At 36.5% G+C, this 24,603-nt stretch overlaps 1 protein-coding gene across 1 annotated transcript in view; it reads left to right on the top strand.

Moving 5' to 3' along the window:
• The window catches only part of Tp53bp2 (tumor protein p53 binding protein 2), a 62,673-nt gene that overhangs the window by 14,132 nt on the left and 23,938 nt on the right, over positions 1-24,603 (top strand). Inside the window, exons 2-4 of the mRNA XM_026407152.2 lie at positions 8,351-8,498; positions 13,377-13,490; positions 16,451-16,533. Coding sequence (XP_026262937.2) covers positions 8,351-8,498; positions 13,377-13,490; positions 16,451-16,533 — 345 coding nt within the window. The remainder of the gene's footprint in view (positions 1-8,350; positions 8,499-13,376; positions 13,491-16,450; positions 16,534-24,603) is intronic.

Genomic DNA, 24,603 nt, shown 5'->3' on the forward strand with positions numbered 1-24,603 from the left:
AATGATGTCCATCTCATTCCACCATCTTTCCTGCTACCATGCACCACCCTCCCAACTCTCCCTCTCCTTTGCCCAATCAGAGTTACTCCATTTTTCCCATGCCTCCCCCTAGTTTATATGGTTACGGAGAAGAGCTGATCTGACATCCACTGCTGCTATTAAAGGGAAGAAAAGCTGTCTCTTTGTTGCTATCTAAGCTAGACATTGGAAGCATTTTCAGATGTCCCAGCAACTTATTGTCTTTGCAGTATGGGTGCATCTGTAAAGACTGATGTGTTGTTTTGACCTTTGGTTGCTGCACTCTTGAAGAAATAATTTACCTCATGGGTTTTCAGAAGCACTTTTGTGGTTTGAGACAGAATAAATTTCTCGCCACAGCATTTTAGAGGATTTAACTCTAGGGAGCCCCATTTTGCTTGTTTCCATGTGGAAAAGCAGCTACTGATGTCATTTTTATTTTCTTGAGAATATGCCATTTTAAAAAATATAAAATATCAAGACAAGATGGCATTTTGGAAGTAAGGTTACTACAGATTTTTAAAAAATATTATTTTATGCTCTCCATTAGTTTATTCCTCTTGGTTGAAACCTCAGTCTAGAACATTTTCATCACCTCCTAAAAACTCACACATTTTTACTAATCACTCCTTTTCTTCCTCTGCCTTTCAGCTCCTGGCAGTCATTAATCTGTTTTTTTTTTTTTTTTTTTTTTTTGGTATCCTTGGATTTGCATGTGCTGGACATTGCACATAAATGGGATCACAAACTATGTAGTCTTTGCCTGGTTTCTATTACATAGTACAGTGTTTTCAAGATTCATGTTGTAGCATGTATCAGTACTTCATATCTTGTAATGACTTTCATTACATTCTAAAGTAGTGTACTTTGAAGATACATTTCTTGATTGCTTGTTTTTATTGGCCCTAACTAAAGTGGAGACAGCAAGGTAACCCAGGAAAAGCACTATCAAATATTTGCCTGATAACAAAGATCCAGGGAAGCAATAATGTGTGTGAATAAAAATGACACCTTATATTTATCTTAGTGTTTTTATCACTGATTGATTAAAAAATCAATTTGATGGGCTGGGGTTGTGGCTCAGATGTAGAGCACTTGCCTAGTTTGCATGAGGTACTGGGTTCGATCCTCAGCACCACATAAAAATAAAATAAAGATATTGTGTCCACTTATAACTAAAAAATAAATATTAAAAAATCAATTTGATCATAAAAATAGTAGGATGTAGTCATTTTAGAATATTTAAGCATAAAAATTTTTAAAAATTCACTTTATAATCGCACCACTAAAGTATAACAACTATTAATTTGATGGTTATAACTTCGGGCTTTTTTCTACATGTATTACATATATGAGTTCTATGTATATATTTTTTAATATATAGGTGTGTTTGTGTGTGTGTGTGTGTCTTTTCTGTGTTCTTTTTCATTTGCATAGCAGGATATGATGAGTACCATTTCTTAACAAAACTGATACATTTTTGAAAGTTTTGGTGTTTGTTTTTTCCTTGTGAAATGTTTTGGTGTTAGATAATGGATATTGTTTAGTTTATTTTTATTATTAGAGGTCATGATTCTAGGCCAAGATTGTTGTTTTCTGAAGGACTTAGTTAATAGAGTAGCCTAAAATTTCTTTTAAGTAAATTATATTTATCAATATTCCAATAAAACTACTTCACCCAAAAGAAGGAGCTGCTCCTCTTGCTTTTATTTTTGTTATTCAGGGAATTAAATTGCAGTTTTGAAGAATTTCTTTACCATTTGGAGAGCTGATTTATGAAACAAAACATAAAAGAAGCAATGTAGGGCTGGGGATGTGGCTCAAGCGGTAGCGCGCTCGCCTGGCATGCGTGCGGCCCGGGTTCGATCCTCGGCACCACATGCCAACAAAGATGTTGTGTCCGCCGAGAACTAAAAAATAAATATTAAAAATTCTCTCTCTCTCTCTCTCTCTCCTCTCTCACTCTCTTTAAAAAAAAAAAGAAGCAATGTAAAGAACATATGCTTGCATGTTTTCTTTAGTTTAATCACGTCTCTCTTTTTTCTTCTTTACCTTTTTTGTTTTCTTCCAATTAATGGAAGGAGAAGGGGATTGATATTTATTGGGGAAAAAATTCATGTTTCACTTTCTCCATAAAATTATAAGTAATTTTAAGTTACCACATGAAAATCTACTATTGTAGCTAGATTATAAATTAAAAGATCTGAAGCAAGCTTTATATTTTGAGGACATACTTATGTCTATAAACTTAAAGAGTATATGAAATGAGTTTTAAAAGTCTGTTTCAAAAGGTGTAATGCCTTCATTTTGTTCTTATCATATGTCTCTGGGGGGAGAAGTAGCAGTTACGGATACTGTAATCCACTGATCAGTTTGGAACACTACGGGGCCCTTTTCTACCCCACTTCCTCCTGTGGTATGGACAGGTGGAACTTTGCCCCTCAGTTTTGTGTGAAATGTTATATAGCCTCATTTACAGATACCTTTTCTAACCATATTGTTGCCATTGTGTTTAGTGTCCAATCAAGAAATTATCACAGTTGATAAATTATCCTTGTAATTAAAAAAAAAGTAGACTAATCACTGTAATAAAAAAAAGTGAGGTGGGTTGGTGACCATTTGACCATGCAACTGTGAAGTGTTTGTGGGTTCAACTAACTGTGAAGTGTTTGTGGGTTCTCCAGATAGGTATTAGCACCGGATAGTTAATAAAAACCCATTTAGAACACAAGAGGTAGATAATATGATTCAGTACTGTCAACACTTTTTTCTCTCTATTGGTCATTCCCACCCATTAAAGCATTCTGTAGAAACTTCCATCTTGAGATAAAAACAAAACACTCCTTTTGCTGTGTATCTCCTTCCATGTATGCCTCCACTTTCTCTGACTTGCATTAAAACAGAACTCCTTGGAAGTGTTATCTGTACTGTGTCTCCTCTCCCCTCAGGTTCTCCAGCTTGTTCCTATCTGACTTTTATCCCCATTATTCAGTGCTTGTCAAGGCAGTTGACATCCTTCAGCTCACCAGATCTAATCACCAATATTCTTCCTCGTTTTGTAGATCCCTAAATCTCATTGGACTCAGCTTATTGTGTCTTCTTTCCTGAAACACTTTCTTTATTGGTTTTGGTACACCATTCTTTGGGCTTCTCTCTCTCTCTCTGCATTTTAATTGATGGATCCTTATCTCTGTGGGACCTCTGGGGATGTTGACTAGCTCAAGGCACTGAATTCAGCTTTCTTTTCTGTCCCAAGCTGTTCCTAGCTGCTCTCATCTGGCCTGTGACTTTAAATTCCTCTACATGATGTCTGATAGGCAGGCATCTCAAAGTTGAGATGGAGGCCCCTGTCTTGTGGGCCCTTTCCTGGTGTATTCCTCCTTCCTCATCAGTAAATTGGACCATTTTTTACCCATTAGGCAATAAACCCAAATTCTCTTTAATTTCTACTTTCATATCGTGCATCTTATCCCTCAAGTGATTCTTATTGGCTCAACCTTCAAATGTAACTCAAACTTACCCTTTTTCATATTTTCGATCTTCCCAGGATTCCATCGTAACACATGCTGTGTGCTATATTTGCCCCTTAATTGGTTTTCCCTGCCTCTCCTCCTGTAGTCTTACTGCAGTAGTCAGAGTGTGGTTTTTTTTAATGATGTGAATCACTTCACTATATTGTTAAATGTTCCAGTAACCTCTTTTAAAAATTGAGTTATAATCCACGTTATAAAATTCACCATTTTGAAGTATGCAACTAAGTGACTTTTCATGTATTCACAGAGTTCTGTGACTGTCATTATTTCCAGAACATTTTCATCACTTTAAAAAAGTAGCCCTGTGCTCATTAGCAGTTATTCCTGTTTCCCCTTCCTGAAGCCCCTGTCAACCACAAATTGACTTTCTGTCTCTGATGATTTACCTTCAGTGGCCTTATATATTAAATTTCAAATTCATTGCTGTGGCGTAGACAGTGGTTCTCAGTGCATGGTTTCTGGACCAGCAGTGCCAGCAGCACCTGAAAGCTTGTTAGAAATGGAGAATTCTTAGTTCCTGTCCCAGACCTGCCCAATCAGACCCTCTCAGGGTGGGGCCTACAGTCTGTGCTCAGTAACCCTCTGTCCTTGCCAAAGTTGGAGAACCTTTGGTTTATAAAGACTTGCATGGTCTGATTTCCACTTGCCTCATTGAATTAATCTCCTGTAATCTTTTCCTCTTGTTCCCTCTGACTTGTTCTGCACTGGCCTTCCTCTTCCACAAACGTGACAAACTTGTTCCCTTCTCAGGGCCTTTACATGTTTGTTCCCTCTGCTTGGTTCATTATTCTCCCGTAACTTAGGAGGGCTTGTGCCATCATTTCATTTAGATAGTTGCACATTGCTCAAGAGCCCTTTCTGCATAGTACAGAGAGGAGGGCTTTTGTGCAGACTTTTTGATTTTTTTTCTTCTTCATATTTACTTTGTACCTTCATCTACCTTCCTTGCCTTGTGCCTCAGGAGGATGACTTCTATAAACTGCATCTGTGCTCCCTTGCCATCTGGCTTTACCTCAGATTTGCTCAGTGGGGAGTAGGAGGGAGATATGAGAGAGAAGCAGCCAGGTTGGGTTGTTTATTCCCCTGGCTCTTCTGTCTGTGTTCTCTGCATCCCTCCTCCACATAGCTCTCTCTTTTTGGATTTTCCACTGTGATAGCTGTTTAGCAAAAATTATCTACTGTGCAGTATATAATTTATAAATATTAAATTAATGAAAAAAACATTGAACAGAAGTAAAATAACTAGCAGGGTATAACATGAAGAAACTAGAGGACATACTCTGATTTCAGAGTATATGGCTTTGCTGTAGACTGTATGCTAGACCATTTAGCAATACCTGAAAGAAAACTTATAATGAAAAGAGATAAGATGATGTACTGGGCAAAAATGTTACCCTAAAGACAGAACTAGTAGCAGTGACACACTTAGCACTGTGTGCTCTGAATTTGGAAAAGTCCTTGCCTGTATGCTGTCAAGGAAGAGGATGGTAAGATAAAACAGTGGTTGAGAGCTCAGGCCATGGAGGAAATCAGACTTGGGTTTGAATCTTGGCTTTGCCATTTAATGACTATGTGACCTGGTAAGTCACTTAATCTCTTTGTGCTTCATTGTCTTCATCTGTAAATGCAATGCTGTCTACAGGCTTTACATGTTGTGTGTTTATTATATGCCAGGTAGTTCTAGGTGTTGAAGATCCAGTACTTAACAAAGAAGTCCTTGACCTTTGTATGGGGCTTATACTCTAGTAGGGGAGTCACATTAGAAAAATGAGTTAAATAAATAAAATACGTGGTATGTTTGTGACTGTGTCAAGTAAGAAATCAGAGTGAACTAGGATGTGTGTGTGTGGGTAGTGGTGGTACTGGAATTTTAAGTAAGTAAGCAGGGAAGCCTTACCTGAGAGGGTGACATCTGTGTGATGACATGAGACAAATAAGGAAGTAAGCTCTGCTGGCATGCAGGGAAGAGCATTCCAAATAGGAACAGCAAGTGCAGAGCTCCAAGATGGGAACATGCTTGGCATATTTGTGGAACAGTAAGAAGCACACTGGTGGAGCAGAGTGGGAATGGGAAAGATAATGGGGGGGGGGCAGCCACAGATGTGGACAGACCCCAAGGGTCTATTGTAGACCTTGTAATGTTGCCTTGACCTTGGTACCTGGTAAACACTTACTAAATGGTAACTATTAGGGAACTTAAAAGACTCTGAAAAAGTCGTAAAGACTTTCAGAGTGGTGGCCTTATTTAGGTGATCTTACTTCCTTGAGGCAATCAAATTATGAACAGATTTGAGGTTTGAGTCATATCTGCCTAGGAATCTACAGAAATGTCACATTGTTGGCCTTGTATTGAAGACTTCATTACAGAGCTAGTCCTCATACATGAAAGAAGAAATCGGGTCAGCTCGTGCACTTGCTGTTCATAACAGTATTAATCCTATGGGGAAATGAACCCTTAAGTAGGATGGCATCTCTCATCATTCTTATTTGTAATTATACCTTTAAATAAATGAAGCTGTTTGTTTTCCAAAAAGTAAAAGACCAGATGACTGTTAGGGTCTGAATTACTTTGGCTAATATTTCCTGCTGTAAGGGAAAAGAATAGAGAAAAGATCAGAAAAACAGAATTGTACCCTGACCTCTTCATTTCAGTAGCTAGGGAGATCACTTCTCTCAGTCTTTTTCTTCATTTCTAAAGAGAAAATAATACCTGCTCTGTTTATCTGAGAGTTGATGTAAGTTTGCAAGACTGTGTGTGAAAGTACTCTGAAAGATGAAGTGTACAAAGGTAAGGGGCTATTATATTACATAATAGCCTTTTATTTGTTATACAGCATGTTTAGTATTTGGACTAAGTGTCCAGTATTTCTGTAATTTAATAAACATCTTCAAGTCTCATATTTACAATGAAAACAGTTTCTATTTTTGGAGTGATAAACTTCAAAGAAAGTTTGGTGTGGCTGGGGAGTATGAAGAAGTATTATTTAATACCAGCGTGTAAATTATTTGTCTCCATCATTAGGTATGCCAAGTGTTTTGGCCAGGGGAGCAGCAAGGGTAGAATTCTGTGAGCTTAGTTAATCTTTAGTTTTTCAAGTGATATTATCAAGGGTTTATGATTTTTTTGTGTAGCAGTTTTAAGTTCTGCCTTGTTGGCTAAATGAAGGACCTGGAACTATGTATCTCTATATAGTACAGTTTATTAGAATGTGAAAAACCTGAGATAATTGGCATGAAAGCCTTTCACAATGGGAGTCTCTAGCTTTTCTTCTGTATTTTGTATTTTTTGTTGTAATGCTATTTACTTAATTTTTCCGGGTTACCTTGTATGTTACAGATGTTTGTGTGCATGGAGGAGATTTGGTTACAAAAAGTGGAGACTCAAACCACCTTAAGAAAACTTGGTTTTAGTATAAGGAGGAGCTCCAAACCCACAGATGTTAGCTTTTCTCTGGGACATGTCTCCTCCTATTCTTACCTTATCTTGTGGCCCCAGTCAGATGTTTTGGATAGTTTCTTTCATCATCATCCCTACTTGGACACTGCTATTTCATAAAGAAGTGCTTAACACAGCTTTCTCAGTTCTCAGTAATGGGTAGAGAAGTTTAAGGTGGCAGGGGGTATTGAGTGACTGTTGGCAGATGCTGTGACTGCTATATATTATCCTTGTGTCATTATGAGCATATTGCAGATCCTACTCATTCTTTTTTTTTCTTTTTTTGCAGTCATAAAAGCCCCACATTCCCCAATGTCTATCATAATCTCATTAATCCATGTCCTGCCCATCAAGTTTATGTTCCATAGCCTTTGCATTCCTTTCTTTGATTATAATTATTTTTACAGGATAAATTCTCACTGTGTTATAATTCTTTCAAAAAAATATATATATATATATATATATATTTAATCCTGATACATATTGGTTTTCATGAAGTGTAGGTACTCATGGAATTGAATGAACATAAGGTTTATTAATTGCCATCAAAAGCTTATTTGATGTTTCACTTAGTTTCTTCAGCATTGGGAATTAACGTTTTTTTTTTTTTTTTAATTTGTGATGATTTAGTAGGTATGAAAATAATTGTTTAGTAGCAATGTTTTAAAGATACAGTGTTTATTTTTGCTTGAAGAAATATTTTAATACGTTTAATCATCTATTGGCCTCAATATTTACATACAAGGTCAGGTAAGCATAATTAGTTCATCATTTCTACTAATGAATGAAATCTTAATACTTCAGAGTAGGTATTTAATTTGATTAAAACAGTTAAGTTTAAAAATTTTTTGGATAGGTAATACATGCACATAATAGGAAGATTAGATTTTTCTCTGGCTGTCTTCTGTTTTCTATTCTTCCCTTCAGAAGCAGCACATATTATATATATTCTAATGTATTCTTCCAGAGAGAGGCACATAAATAAATATAAGTTTGATATTTTCTAATCAACTCTGAAAGAATTGATGAAAATATTTATTTTTAGTATGGTTTGGGGGCATTCCAAAATCTAATTATTGGGTAAACAATTTAGTATAAATAGAACCGTCAGAAGAGATTTGATTTGAAGTTTTGTGTGAATTGCTTTGACTATATCTGGGGTTCCAGGAGTTCTGCAGGCACTGCTGTGGAAGGGTGGGGATCCAGTTGACCATGTCAGATCCCCACCCTACTTTGGCAAAGGAGCAGCCAGACTGCTGTGCTGCATATTTGTGTTTCCAACTGGGATTTGTTCAGAGAAGAACTCTAAGGTGAATCCCACCCATGTAGATGGTATTGGTGACTGTTGTATTTCTATTTTCAGATGTTTCTGACAGTGTACCTTAGTAACAATGAGCAGCACTTCACAGAAGTTCCAGTTACTCCAGAGACGATATGCAGAGATGTGGTGGATCTGTGCAAAGAGCCTGGCGAGAGCGACTGCCATTTGGCTGAAGTGTGGTGTGGCTCCGGTATGAGACCAACTTTGTGCTTTAGTTTTGCTGTCTACTATTTTGGGGTTCTAGGAGTGGCACTGTGTGAACACTTACGTTCACGCATAGATAAACTGTAGAAGAGTATGTCCTTCTGGGTGTAGTGTTCTCCATCCAGCTTTGTTGTGACATTAGTCTTTGAAATTTTCTTTTTCTGCAGTAAGATGAAGACACTGCAGTATAAAATTAACAGGTCATAGGACAGATGGCTGACGTGCTAGGTGAAAGCTTCTGGGATGTTCTGGTCAAATGTATGGTGTTCAGAAGTATTCTTTGCATGTTTAGGCTTTACTTAGACATTTAAGACTTCTTGATTATCTTGCCCTCTCTTTCATTTTTAGGAAAGCTATTCAGTGCTGAGGAACTGTAGAGCAGGATGCAGTGAAGATCTCGTAGGCAGTATTGTAAGCCTTGAAATCAATCCTTCAGGGTAGTTCTTTGGAGTTCTAAAATGGGGCAGCCTTCCTTCTTTTGGCCCCATAGGAATTTGTAAACATGGGAATAATTTTCCCTCATTTCTGCCTTGTTCCTACACAGCCCTGGTCAACACTCATGGTTTTTCTTTTCCTCCTATTTGGGGTGCCAGGTGTCCTCAGAGTGAGGTACACACTGTGTTAATTGAGTTTGTTCCATTCATGGCCTCTGAATTCATCCTAGCCATCTCTTCTTATTAGGCAGGACCTTTTATTCATCTTTGATTGACTTTTCCACATTTGCATGTTCTGAAAGCCTTTCTGTTCTCTCTCTGAATTACTTTTTTTATCCTATACATAGAAGCCAGATAGACAATTTGCATAAAGAAGACCAAGTGATCTCTTATTAAAATAACAGTTGGGAGTGGGGTGTAGCTCAGTGGTAGAGCACTTGTCTAGTGTGCAACAGGCCTTGGGTTCAAGTCACTGAATTTGATCCTCAGCAGTACCCTCCCCCATTTCCCCCACTAAAAACCATATTCCTGCTTAAAGCTCTTTAGTCTCTTCTTTTCCACTTGGAATGAAATCCAAATTCTATCTTGAGATTATAAAGACCTATGAATTTGTTGTCTTTGCTGTCATCTGGTGCCATTTCCTTTCTTGTCCCCTCGTGCAGCTTTTCAAATACTCTTTGAAGGTAAACTCCATTCCACCTTAGAGCCAGTGGCAGTAGGCTCCAGGTGCCTGTATTACCCACCATCATTATTGCTCTTACTCTCAATTTTGCCATTGCTGGCTTCTGATGGCCATTTTGATTCCAGCTAAAATGTTGACTTCCTCTGAGGGGCTTTTCCTGAACATCCTGTTAAAATAGCCTTGAAGTTAGTTCTAATTTAATATGAAGAATTCATGCTGGGCCATGGTAGCGCATGCCTGTAATCCCAGCTGCATGAAAGGCTGAGGCAGGAGGATCATGAGTTCAAAACCAGCCTTGGCAAAAGCAAGGCACTAAGCATCTGAGTGAGTCCCTGTCTCTAAAAATATAGAACATAGGGCTAGGGATGTGACTCAGTGGTTGAGTGCCCCTGAGTTCAATCCCTGGTACTCTTCCCCACCAAAAAAGAATTCATGTCAGTCTGAGTTTTTGTGTGTATGTATTGGTCTATTGTCTTAATAATCTCTGTAGCCCCAAACATATTAGAGTATCAACTACCTGGAGAAGAGAGACCTGGCTTATTTTATTCTTTGCTTTTTCTCCTGCTCCAGGGGAATGCATGGCACCTAGTAGGAGCACATTAAATATATTTTAATTGAGTAAATGAAGTTCTAACTGCTCTTGGTTAATCTCCTTACATTACTCTCTCTCTCTTTTTTTTTTTTTTTTTGATACTGGGAATTGAACCCAGGGGTACTTAACCACTCAGCCACATCTCGAGCCCTTTTTGAATTTTATTTAGAGACAGGGTCTGCTTAGGACCTCATTAAATTGCTGAGGCTGGCTTTGAACTCATGATCCTTCTGCCTTAGCCTCCTGAGCTGCTGGGATTACAGATGTGCTCCACCACACCCAGCTGCTTTATACCTTTTTTTTTTTTTTCCCCTTAACCTTGCTTTATGCTTTACTGAGATAATTGAAACCATCCTTCCTCAGTATATCAGATTTTGTCTGAATGTGTGCCCGCCTTTTCTTCACATCTTAGGGGAAGAAGTGTTCTCTGTTCCAAAGTATTGGGGGAGGCTCTCAATTCCACCTACTTATTCCCTTTCCTCTCTGGTGCCTTGCTCAGTTGAGTTGAGTAACCTATAGTTATGTGATGTTGATGTGTAAAGTTCTTCTTTTTCATAACTTTTTAATTAATTTTTTTTACAAAAATTTAAGAGTTTTTGTGGGGGCAATGCTGGGGTTGAAACCCAGGACCTCATGCATTCTACGCAGTACTCTACCGCAGAGCCCTAGCCCCAACCCTAATTTAAAACAATTTAATGAGAACACCTGGCTGTGTTCTGTTTATAAGAAGAGAAAAATGAACAGACAGAATGGATGTCTGTTCTCCCAAGCCTACTCCCTGCTCACTTGATGTAATCACTTAGGATTTAGCAGATAGCTTTTCAGACCCTTTTTCTGCATTTATTAAGTAACTGTAGAAATAATTTTGTGTTGTTTCTATTTTTTAATGTAAATAAGCATTTGTAGATACATATTAGCATATTATTTTACCTTATAACATAGCCAGGAAGATCTTTTCAGATTAGTATGTATAAATTTATATCATTATTTTATCACATAATTTTCCATAATTTTCATGATCTACAGTTGCTCTGTTTCTTTATTCATGAACATTTATGTTAATTTTATTCTTGTTTTTATATACGCTGCAGTGAAAATCCTTTTAATAGACTCTTTTGATCGTGTGCCAGTTTTTCTCTAGGGTGAATACCAAGAAGTGGAATTATTGGGTTAAAGGTTCACATATTTAACAAAGAAATATATATTACCATATTTCCCTCCATGAATATTCTTTCCACTTATTTTCAAAATTATTCCTCATCAACATTTACAATATTTTAATTTTTTCTGATAGCTGAAAACTAGTCTTTGGTTTAAATTTGCATTTTTTCTGATTACCAGTAAGGTTGCCCATCTTTTCATTTGTTTATTGGCCATTTGGGTTTCTCTTTTTTTCAGATTGGTTCTTTAAATACTTTGTTCATAATTCCTTTGGCTTTTGCCTTTCCTTCTTGATTGTAGGCTTTAAGGAAAAAACTATTCTTGATCTCAGGCTTTTTTGTGTTTAATTTGAAGTAAACCTCTCTTACTCCAAATTTGTAAAGGTACTCTATTATTTTATTCTGTAAGTGTTAAAGCTCCTCCTCTCCCTTCTTGATTCCTTCCCTTTCCATTTTCTTACTATTCACTCATATATTAGTGAGCATTTCTTCAATACCTATTGTATGTTCAATTTTGAGAGATGCAGAGATGAAAGTTTCTGCCTTTGAATGTCTTATGGTGCAGAAGAAGAAAGAAGTATCAGATGACAGTTGTATTACAATTCAGTAACTGCCAAAATGGGTGTGCTCCATCTGTTGAACAGGGTGTCAAGGACATGTCAGGAATGGCATGTCCAGTGTCACACAGGCAGAAATGTCAAAGATAGGAGATAAGAGTGAAAGGTGTTCATAGGGAGCTTTGAGAATCTTTGAAGTTTCTATTAGTTTGGGCAGGTTAGCACCTGATCTTTTGCTGTCACAGGGCTACCAGAACCTTTGTTCCCATAGCTCATAAAAAAGGCCTTATCCTCCAGGGCAGTACTATATGGCCTGGAAGTTAATTTAACTTCTCTGAGTTCTCTCTTTGCTCTAGGGACCTGAAGATTTTCCTTCCTTTCTTAAGAGGTGTGTGTGTGTGTGTGTGTGTGTGTGTTTGTTTGTTTGTTTTGTGATGGAGAATGGAGGGTCTGCTCAGAATTTCTTTTGGAGGCTGTCTTCTCAGATGTGGGTGTTTTCGTCTTAGAATTTATATAGTTTCTAGAAGGGGATTATCTGTGTCAACTCTGTATGTTTCATTACTGAAAGTAAAACTAGAACTGCATGTTGTTTTTTTCCAGCCAGGCTGATTAAGTTCAGGGTTTATTCACAGATTTGGCTGCTGAATGCTTGGGTGCCCCATTCTCTGTCCATGTTATTTATTTAAGGCACGGAGATACTGTCTTTGATTACTGATAAGTGTGTGTAGTTTTTTAGGCTATTTCAGCATTCTTATATTTAAAAATTATGTTGCCATTGATTTGTAAGCAGTTGTCTTTTCAAACTCTACATTTGCCTTTTTAATCCAGCTTCCTTTCCTGAGATGTGAAGATTTTTTGAGGTGAACTCTGATGGAAGCTTCCAGAAAAGTTCTGAAAACTGGCATTCTCACTAGTAGAGGGTCCAAATAGATATATTTTCACCATAATGAATATCCTTTATTTGAAAATGGATCTGACTTTTTTACATTAAATTATAATTAGAAGTAGCCTGCATTAAAGACTGTAATTGAAAAAATAAGACTAGGCTTTTTAGAAAGTTGCTTCTAAATTTTACCTTTGTATACTTAGGAAATCAAAATATTAATGTTAAGAGGGACCCTGTTCTAATAGGTTACAGAAATGTTCAAAATCCACAGAGGTTAAATGGCATGGCTACAATGAATAAGAGCTTGCTGGATTAGACTGAAGCTTTTGATAGCTGGCCTAATACCTTCCTCTTTCTAGTCTTTCATCTTGGCTTGACTGATTGTAAGTGTAGAAAATCTATGAAGCTTTATTTTCGAAGAGCTTCTGAAAGAAAAAAATGTCTAAGGATGCCAAGTATTTCCTATATAGGTAATGTATAGTTTGTATCAATGGTATATAGTATGTTTTATCTTTATTTTACTTGTAGAAATGTGATTTCTCATTTCTTTTAGAACGTCCAGTTGCTGATAATGAGAGAATGTTTGATGTTCTTCAACGATTTGGAAGTCAGAGAAGTGAAGTTCGTTTCTTCCTTCGTCACGAACGCCACCCTGGCAGGGACGTGGGTAGGTAGCGTTCTGTGAACCATAACAGATATTTGAGCATGTGTTTTGTGCATTGCAGTAGCTGGGGGAGAGGTGACATGTGATGGGAAGCCAGTAATTTGAGGGATGAAGGAAAGATTAGAAAGTTGAAATAGTGGGGATAGACTGCTTTTCTAAGACCTGTGAGTGGGGAGACAAAACAAAAGGATATGGTTTTGTTTGAAGGTGGGAGAAATTTGACTATTGTTTTTTAGGTGCATGAGAAGGAGGCAATTGAGCAGGAGGTTGAAGTTCTGAGAGAGAAGGAGTAGCTGGTAGCAAGACTTCTGAGGAGGTGCTTCCACAGCGCTGCTGGAGAGACTCCTCTTAGGCAAGAGGAGGGATCCCTTGAACACTAATAGAAAGAAAACTGGGGCAGCTGCAGTTAAATTTATGCATTTTGAGGGAGCAAATGAAGGGGTTTCTCATCTTGAAAATGGGTTTTCTCTGTGATGAGAAGTAAAGTTACCTGAAAGTGTCAGTGGTGGACCTAGGGCAGCAATTGAAGCTATTGTGGAGAAGAGAAGAGTGTGTTTACTTGGGAAACCAGCCCTGAGGCCCACTGAGATGAGAGATGCTGAGACCATGTGTGGTTTTTCTCTAGTTGTACTTTAAAACTCAAGTGGTTTACGAGAGGAAAAGACAGTTTGATTGTTCCAAATTTGGGGTTTTGCCAGACAAACTCAATGGAAATTCATGGGACAAGGGAGAATGTGGTATTGGCAAGGTGACATCTAACCTGGGTGGGGAAGAGGTGAAGATAGGAGGGGCAGTGGGGAAAGAGTAGATGGGGTCCAGAGATCGAAAATCTCAGTTTGATTAATGAGCTGGCATAGTGAAAGGAATTGAGATGGGTAGAAAGTTTGAATTTAAAATTTCAAAGGTACAACACTTTTAGGTGAAATCATCTCGGGTTGGACCCTGAAATGAGCCTGAATTAGAATGGAAAAAATTTTGGCTATAGAACTGAGAGGCTAGTTTTGGGGTAGTAGAATGTTCCAGAATAAAGGCAGGACTTGAAGCTAGAAAGAAAGTGGAGTCAGGTGATCACTTACTGACCAAGGGTTGTGACCAGGGTTTACAGATGATAGTAAGAAGGAGAGGGTAGAAGATAATACATTGGGTAGAGAGATATGGGCTGGAAATAGTCCTAGACATTGAGGGCATGGCCATCCCTAGGACCTTGGAGGTCTTGTAGGTTGTGGAAAAAAGAGCAGCTTCAGTTTTGGGATCATCAGGCAGTACTGTTCTCAGTAGGAATCCATGGGTAAAAGCCGGATTACTTAGTATTTCCAAAAATGGTAGAATTTACAAAAATGGAAAGTTAAGGACAATTTTCTTGGGATTAAGGATGTAGGTAATATGTTAATTAGTGGACTGTTGTTTTAATATAAAGTGTCCATATGGCACCTGACTATTAAAAATGATTAAATTTAGAGGAGGGCACAGAATTGACCTAGGTCTTCTCTACTCTGGATGAGAAGTGCTGATACTTAGGGGTTAAGTGACGTCAGAGACTACACACCTAGAGGCAGAGCCAGGAGTGGAACCTGAGTCACCTTGACCAGGCTGACTTACGTGCCTTTCAGTGGTATCTGTATGCATGTTTTTTTCTTTAAGCTTTTTTTTTTTTTTAAATTGGCATTTGAATCTTATTTTTTTCATTCTTTATTTACATTACTACGTACGTCCTTTTCTAGTTAATAAGTCGAATTTTGTCTGTTCATCTTCCAGTTGAAATATCTTGCTGTGTAGTACCGAGTAAATTATTAAATAGTCTCCCAATAGTGCAATATGCAATTTCAGCATGGTGTGTAATGTGAGACATGCAATCTGAAGATAAAAGAGATGTTTCACTTTGTTGCAAAACACCAGTGCCACACAGTGTTTAGATTGGGATAAAGCAGGATTGCTTTTCATTCTCCTGTAAGAAGGTGTTAATTTACGCTGTTGAGTCCAGACTTCTAGACTAAAGATTAGGAAACTGTTACCATGTTTATGGCTATTGTTTATTATTTTTTCAATTCAACTTGGACCTATGACTTATAATGTGTATGAAATTAGTTTTAAAGCTCTTGCTTTGACTTTAATTACACAACTGATTATGTTAAGGAAAAAACTGATTAAGTACTTTCTTCTTTGAGGCAGCAAAGAAAATAATTATTCTTAAATTGTATTTGATTTTTTCTTGCAGAAACATTGTGATAGATTATCTGAGCTATTCTATTAGAGAATCAGCAATATTTAAAAAATAAAGCTAATACGTTAGAGTTATGTGTGTGTGTGTGATACTTGACTCAGGATGAATATGTTTATGTTTTGACATGAGAATTTTTGCTAAGCTTTTTGGCAAAAGACATTTGATTCAAAGAAATATGAATTCTTGGAATGTAATTTAATAATTTTTCTAATTCAGGGAATTATAGGTATAGCTTAATTTATTTAAAAGTTCTCTTTTTTGATCTTATTTCTTATAACATGAATTAATTATTTTTCCTTTTATGATGCATTCTTATAACATGAGTTATAAATACTCTTAAGGTACAAGGATGGATCAGTTTAATTTTCAGTTATTTCTTTGAATGAAGCCCTTTTTGATATCACTACTGAGTAGCTAAATTGAGAAGTCGGTGAGTAACTATCAGTAGTTGACATGAATGACCCATAGTCTGAAGCATGTTAATTTTATCTGTTTTTCCACTGTTCGTCTTGTGAATAGGTGTGATACTCCTTTGTGCTAGTAATTATTCACAGTTCTATGTAATTGATTTTCCAAAGTAGGCTGGTGTAAAATCTTAACTCCATTGTTATTAGAATATATTTTAAGTGTTCATTCAACTTAAGTATCAAAGAACAACAATAACAGAACTCTCAAATGAAATACTGACAAAAGAGTATTTGTCAACTAGTGTTAATGCATAGTTTTTGAATTTTGTGCTTAGTGAGCGGACCAAGATCTCAGGATCCAAGTCTGAAAAGAAATGGTGTAAAAATTCCTGCTGAACATCGAAGAAAGGAGAATGGCGTAAGTGGTTGTTTTTTTACAAATAATATATGCAACAGTATTACTTTTTTAACCTTTAAATCTTAATCACTGTTACTTTGTTAATAGTGGTTAAGAATGGGCCTTTTTAAAGGTTATTTTAAATTTTATGGAAATTTTTAATGATTTCTACATGGCTATCATATAAGTTAGATGCTGAATATATTGTAAATTCTTAACAAAATAAATGCAGAACAAGTTCAAGGAAGTATTTTTTTCCTTTGATTTTTTTTTTTTTTTTTTTTGGTTGTTGTTGCTAAAAATCACTTTTGGAAAAGTAGAAAATTTATGAGAATGCTCTGGCTATTGTTTATGAATTTAATCGAGTATCTCAGTATACCTGGAAGATGTTTCTTTTTTAGAGCTCAAAAATTTTAATTCCATTAGGGATTAGCTAAAATTACCTTTCTCCACTTTATAGCAAATTTACATTAGAATGTAGATTATGTAAAAATTATTTTAAAACTCTTGTTAAAGTATAATTGACATGCAATAAACTGCACATATTTGAAGTGTACAATTTGATGCATTAGACGCCAGATTCAGTCCCCAGTACTGCTGAAAAAAGTGCATAAATTAAGTTGTGGCATACGTATTACCTATGAAGCCATCACTAGAATGATGATAATGAAAGTATCCAGCACCCCCAAAAGTTTCTTCATATCTTTTTATAATTCATTCCTTATGCTTCCATCTCAGTCTTCAAGAAATTTTAGTGGGTCAGTTTATTGTCACTACAAATTAATTTTATCAAATGGAATCATCTGGTATCTACTCTTTTTTATTTCACTCAGCATAATTTAGATTTATTCACATTATTTCATGTAGCAATAGTTAATTCCTCTTTCTTGCTGAGAGGTGGTATTCTGTTGTCTGGATATAGCACAATTCTTTTACCCTTTTGGATTATTCCAGTTTTGGGCTATTTTACATGAAGCTGCTGTGAATATTTGGGTATAAGTCTTTATGTGACAAATGCTTTTAATTCTTTTGAATAAATACTTAGTGGAATAGTTAATCATATAGTAGGTGTATATTAACTTTCTAAGAAAGTGCCAAATTGTTCTCAAAAGTGATTGTATTTTGTTACATTCCAACCAATGGTATCATCAGTCTTTTTAATTTTAGCCATTCTAATATATGTGTAATAGTATTGCATTGTGGTTTTAATTTATATTTCTCTAAATAATAATGATTTGGGGCATATTTTCATATGCTTATTTGCCCTCCTTAGATCTTCTTTGATGAAATATTTGTTAAACTCTTTTATTCATTTGTTTTCCTTATTGAGTTGTTTACATTCTTGAGAGTTTGAGAGATCTTTATAGTCTAGATCCAAAATTTTTATCAGATGTTTGGTTTTCAAATTTTTTTTTTCTAGCAAGTGACTTGTCCTCCCTCTCCCCACTTCTCACAGTGCTGCTTGCTGATCAAACCCAGATATTTGTGCCCTCCTGTCCCCCTTTTGAGGCAGGGGTGGGGTCTTATGCTATTACCCAGGCTGGTCTTGAACTCTGGATTTAAATGATCCTCCCACTTTAGCTTCCCAAGTAACTGGGACGGCAGGGGCATGCCAGTATGGTTGTTTGTCTTTTTTTTTTTTTTTTTTAAACAAACAACAAACCCCCCAGTGCCTTGTTGAAGAACAGAAGTTCTTAATTTTGGTGAAGTACAGTTGATTTCCTTTCTTTTTTTTTGTAGCAGGAATTGAACCCAGGGACGCTTCCAAGGCACATGCCCAGCCATTGTTATGTTTTATTTTGAGACGGGGCCTTGCTAAGTTGCTTAGGGCCTTGCTAAATTGCTGAGGCTGGCTTTGGACTTGCAATCCCCCTGCCTCAGCCTTCTGAGCTGCTGGGATTATTTTTTTTTTAATGGAGCATACTTTTGATGTTGTATCTACTCTTTACCTAAGCAAGGTTACAGTTATTTTTCCTTTGTTTTCTTCTAGAAGTTTTGTACTTTTAGGTTTCATGTTTAAATCTATTATCACTTTAAAATTAATATTTGAATGAGCATCAGTGTTTATTTGCATTTTGCATATGGATATTCAGTTGTACAAGCCATATTTTTTGAAAAGCCTTTCTCATTTGCTTTTGGACCTTTATCAGATGCCCCAGAAATTTGTGGTTCTGTTTTGTTCTTTGTATTTGTTTCATTGATTTACTTGTCTGTCTTGACATTAGTTCTATACTGTATTGGTTATTGGTACTTCATAAGTATTCAAATTGGGTAGTGTAAGTTCTCCAACCTACTTACCAATTTGTTTTGGCTCTCCTAGGTACTTTGCACTTCCATATGAATTTTAGAATCAGTTTATCAACTTTTACAAAAATGCTTGCTGGTATGTGGATTGGAATTCAGTTGCTCTAAAGATCGGTTTGGGCCAGGCACAGTGATATGCATCTATAAAACCCAGTAACTATGGATTCTGAGGCAGGAGGATTGCAAGTTCAAGTTCAAGGCCAGCCTGGGGAACTTAGTGAGACTCTGCCTCAGAATAAAAAGTACAAAAGTTTGGAGATATAGGTCAGTGGTAGAGTATTCCTGGGATCAGTCTCCAGTATAGCAAAGGAAAAAAAAATTGTAAAGAATTGCCATATTGATAATACTGAATGTTTATAAACATGTATATCCATTTTTTTAGGTCTTTCAGCAGTGCGTTGAAATTTTTATTGTATAAGTCTTGTACATCTGTTAAATGTATCCCTGTATACTTCATTTTGAAGCTACTGTAAATGATATTTAAATTTTTTCAATATTGTCTGTCAGTAAAAGCAGTTAAACTTCTTCCTTACCAATCAGGATTCGGTTTATTTCTCATTTTTATTGCACTGGCTAGATACTTAGGATAGTGTTGAATAAAGAGTGGATTTCTAACTACCAAGTAGTTGGTAGTTTGACATGATAGGTTACCTAAAGATAACCTAGTGATTACCTAGTGATAACCCATTGTATCTTGGATTTTTTTTAGTGCTAATATATATATATATATTTTATTGGTTGTTCAAAACATTACAAAGCTCATGACATATCATCTTTCATACATTTGATTCAAGTGAGTTATGAACTCCCATTTTTACCCCAAATACAAATTGCAGAATCACATCAGTTACACATTCACAATTTTTACATAATGCCATATTAGTGACTGTTGTATTCTGCTGCCTTTCCTATCCCCTACTATCCCCCCTCCCCTCCCCTCCCATCTTCCCTCTCTACCTCATCTGCTGTTGTTCAATTCTCTCCCTTGTTCCCCCCCCTTTCCCCTCACAACCTCTTATATGTAATTTTGTGTAACATTGAGGGTCTCCTACCATTTCCATATGCTTTCCCTTCTCTCTCCCTTTCTCTCCCCCCACTCGTCTCTGTTTAATGTTAATCTTTTCCTCATGCTCTTCCTCCCTGTTCTGTTCTTAGTTGCTCTCTTTATATCAAAGAAGACATTTGGCATTTGTTTTTTAGGGATTGGCTAGCTTCGCTTAGCATAATCTGCTCTAATGCCATCCATTTCCCTGCAAATTCTATGATTTTGACATTTTTTAGTGCTGCTAATACTCCATTGTGTATAGATGCCACATTTTTTTTATCCATTCATCTATTGAAGGGCATCTAGGTTGGTTCCACAGTCTAGCTATTGTGAAGTGTGCCACTATGATCATTGATGTGGCAGTATCCCTCTTTTAAGATCCTCAGGGAATAGTCCGAGAAGGGCGATAGCTGGGTCAAATGGTGGATCCATTCCCAGCTTTCCCAGGAATCTCCATACTGCTTTCCAAATTGGCCTCACCAATTTGCAGTCCCACCAGCAGTGTACAAGTGTACCCTTTTCCCCACATCCTCGCCAACACTTATTGTTGTTTGACTTCATAATGGCTGCCAATCTTAATGGAGTGAGATGGTATCTTAGGGTGGTTTTGATTTGCATTTCTCTGACTGCTAGAGATGGTGAGCATTTTTTCATGTACTTGTTGATTGATTGTATGTCCTCCTCTGTGAAGTGTCTGTTCAGGTCCTTGGCCCATTTGTTCATTGGGTTATTTGTTATCTTATTGTTTAATTTTTTGAGTTCTTTGTATATTCTGGATATTAGGGCTCTATCTGAAGTGTGAGGGGTAAAAATTTGTTCCCAGGATGTAGGCTCTCTATTTACCTCTCTTATTGTTTCTCTTGCTGAGAAAAAAACTTTTTAGTTTAAGTAAGTCCCATTTGTTTATTCTTGTTATTAACTCTTGGGCTATGGGCGTCCTATTAAGGAATTTGGAGCCTGACCCCACAGTATGTAGATCATAGCCAACTTTTTCTTCTATCAGACGCAGTGTCTCTGATTTGATATCTAGGTCCTTGATCCATTTTGAGTTAACTTTTGTGCATGGCGAGAGAAAGGGATTCAGTTTCATTTTGTTGCATATGGATTTCCAATTTTCCCAGCACCATTTGTTGAAGATGCTAAACTTCCTCCATTGCATGCTTTTAGCCCCTTTATCAAATGTAAGAAAGTTGTACTTTTGTGGATTGGTTTCTGTGTCCTCTATTCTGTACCATTGGTCCACCTGCCTGTTTTGGTACCAGTACCACGCTGTTTTTGTTACTGTTGCTTTGTAGTACAGTTTGAACTCTGGTATCGCTATACCTCCAGATTCACACTTCCTGCTTAGAATTGCTTTTGCTATTCTGGGTCTTTTGTTTTTCCATATGAATTTCATGATTGCTTTATCTATTTCTACAAGAAATGCCGTTGGGATTTTGATTGGCATCGCATTAAACCTGTAGAGAACTTTGGGTAATGTCGCCATTTTGATGATGTTAGTTCTGCCTATCCATGAACAGGGTACATTTTTCCATCTTCTAAGATCTTCTTCTATCTCTCTTTTTAGGGTTCTGTAGTTTTCATTGTATAAATCTTTCACCTCTTTTGTTAGGTTGATTCCCAAGTATCTTATTTTCTTTGAGGATATTGTGAATGGAGTTTCCCTCATTTCCATTTCAGAAGTTTTGTTGCTGATATACAAGAATGCCTTTGATTTATGCGTGTTGATTTTATATCCTGCCACTTTGCTGAATTCATTTATTAACTCTAGCAATTTCTTTGTAGACCCTTTTGGGTCTGTTAAATATATTATCATGTCATCCACAAATAGCTATAATTTAAGTTCTTCTTTTCCTATTTTTATGCCTTTAATTTCTTTTGTCTGTCTAATTGCTCTGGCTAGTATTTCAAGAACTAAATTGAATAGAAGTGGTGATAGAGGGCATCCCTGTCTTGTTCCAGATTTTAGAAGGAATGCCTTCAGTTTTTCTCCATTTAGGATGATGCTAGCCTGAGGTTTAGCATATATAGCTTTTACCATGTTGAGGTAGGTTCCTGTTATCCCTAGTTTTTCTAGTGTTTTGAACATAAAGGGATGCTGTACTTTGTTGAATGCTTTTTCTGCATCTATCGAGATGATCATATGGTTCTTGTCTTTAAGTCTGTTGATGTGGTGGATTACATTTATTGATTTCTGTATATTGAACCAGACTTGCATCCCAGGGATGAATCCTACTTGATCATGATGCACAATTTTTTTGATATGCTTTTGTATTTGATTTGCCAGGATTTTATTGAGAATTTTTGCATCCAAGTTCATTAGAGATATTGGTCTGTAGTTTTCTTTCTTTGAAGTGTCTTTGTCTGGTTTTGGGATCAGGGTGATGTTGGCCTCATAGAATGAATTTGGAAGAACTCCTTCTTTTTCTCTTTCTTGAAATAGCTTGAAAAGTATTGGTATTAATTCTTCTTTGAAGGTTTTGTAGAACTCCGCTGTATACCCATCCGGTCCAGGGCTTTTTTTGGTTGGTAGTCTTTTGATGGCTTCTTCTATTTCTTCTTTTGTTATTGGTCTGTTTAAATTGTGTGTGTCTTCCTGACTCAATCTGGGCAGATCGTATGACTTAAGAAATTTATCGATATCTTCATTATCTTCTATTTAAATGGAATATAGGGTTTCAAAATACTTTCTAATTATCTTCTGTATTTCTGTAGTGTCTGTTGTGATATTGCCTTTTTCATCCCGTATGTTAGTAATTTGAGTTCTCTCTCTTCTTCTCTTGGTTAGCATGGCTAAAGGCCTGTCGATCTTATTTATTTTTTCAAAGAACCAACTTTTAGTTTTTTCAATGTTTTTTTTTGTTTCAATTTCGTTGATGTCTGCTCTAATTTTAATTATTTCTTGTCTTCTACTGCATTTGCTGTTGTTTTGCTCTTCCTTTTCTAGGTTTTTGAGGTGTAGTGTGAGTTCATTTTTGTTGGTTTTTTCTTTTTTTGAGGAAAGAACTCCAAGAAATGAATTTCCCTCTTAAAACTGCTTTCATTGTGTCCCACAGATTCCGGTATGTTGTGTCTGTATTGTCATTTGTCTCTAAGAATTTTTTTATCTCCTCCTTTATGTCTTCTGTAACCCATTGATCATTCAATAACATATTGTTCATTTTCCAGGTGATGCAGGATTTTTCCTTCCTTCTTTTATCATTGATTTCCAATTTCATTCCATTATGATCAGATATGGTGCATGGTATTATCTCCACACCTTTATATTTACCAAGAGTTGCCCTATGGCAAAATATATGGTCTGTCTTTGAGTAGGATCCATGTGCTGCTGAGAAGAACGTGTATCCACTTGATGATGGTTGATATATTCTATATATGTCGGTTAAGTCTAGGTTATTGATTGCGTTATTGGGTTTTATAGTTTCTTTGTTCAGCTTTTGTCTAGAGGATCTGTTCAATGGCGAGCGCGGTGTGTTGAAGTCCCCCATAATTGTTGTGTTGTGGTCTATTTGACTCTTGAACTTGAGGAGAGTTTGTTTTATGAACGTTGCCGCACCATTGTTTGGTGCATACAAATTGATAATTGTTATGTCTTGATGGTGGATGGTTCCTTTTAACAGTATATAGTGTCCTTCTTTATCCCTTTTGATTAACTTAGGTTTGAAATTGATTTTATTCGATATGAGTATGGCCACTCCTGCTTGCTTCTGAGGGCCATGTGAGTGGTATGATTTTTCCCATCCTTTCACCTTCAGCCTGTGTATGTCTTTTCCTATCATATGAGTCAGCATATTGTTGGATTTGTTTTTTTGATCCAGGTTACTAGCTTGTGTCTCTTGATTGGTGAGTTTAGTCCATTAACATTTAAGATTACAATTGAAATATGGTTTGTACTTCCAGTCATGTTTATTTATTTATTTATTTTAGTTTGGCTAGTTTTTCCTCTTTGGTTATTTTTCTCCCCCTTTACTGAGATACCTCCCACTGTTAGTTTTGGGCACTATTTTTCAGTTCCTCTTCTTGTAGTATTTTGCTCAAAATGCTTTGCAGTGCTGGTTTTCTGGCTGTGAATTCTTTTAGCTTTTGTTTATGGTGAAAGATTTTAATTTCATTGTCAAATCTGAAGCTTAATTTTGCTGGATACAGTATTCTTGGTTGGAGTCCATTATTTTTCAGCGTTTGAAATACATTGTTCCAGGATCTTCTCGCTTTCAAAGTCTGTGATGAAAAATCAGTTGTTAACCTAATTGGTTTACCCCTGAATGTAATCTGCCTCCTTTCTCTCGTAGCTTTTAATATTCTCTCTTTGTTCTGTATGTTAGCTATCTTCATAATTATATGTCTTGGAGTTGGTCTATTACGGTTTTGGATGTTTGGGGTCCTGTAGGCTTCCAGGATTTGGCAATCCATTCCATCTTTCATCTCTGGGAAGTTTTCTAGGATTATTTCATTTAATAAGTTGTCAATTCCTTTGGTTTGAACCTCTGTGCCTTGTTCTATCCCAATGACTCTCAAATTTGGTTTTTTTATGAGATCCCATATCTCTTGGATAGATTGCTCGTGAGATTTAAGCATCTTTTCTGTGTTGACTATATTCTTTTCAAGTTGATAAACTTTGTCTTCATTATCTGATGTTCTGACTTTTACTTGATCTAGTCTATTTGTAATATTCTCATTAGAGTTTTTAATCTGGTTTATGGTTTCTTGCATTTCTAGGATTACTGTTTGTTTTTTTTTTAAAT

This window comes from Urocitellus parryii, chromosome 9, assembly GCF_045843805.1.
Source record: "Urocitellus parryii isolate mUroPar1 chromosome 9, mUroPar1.hap1, whole genome shotgun sequence".
Taxonomy (NCBI): domain Eukaryota; kingdom Metazoa; phylum Chordata; class Mammalia; order Rodentia; family Sciuridae; genus Urocitellus; species Urocitellus parryii.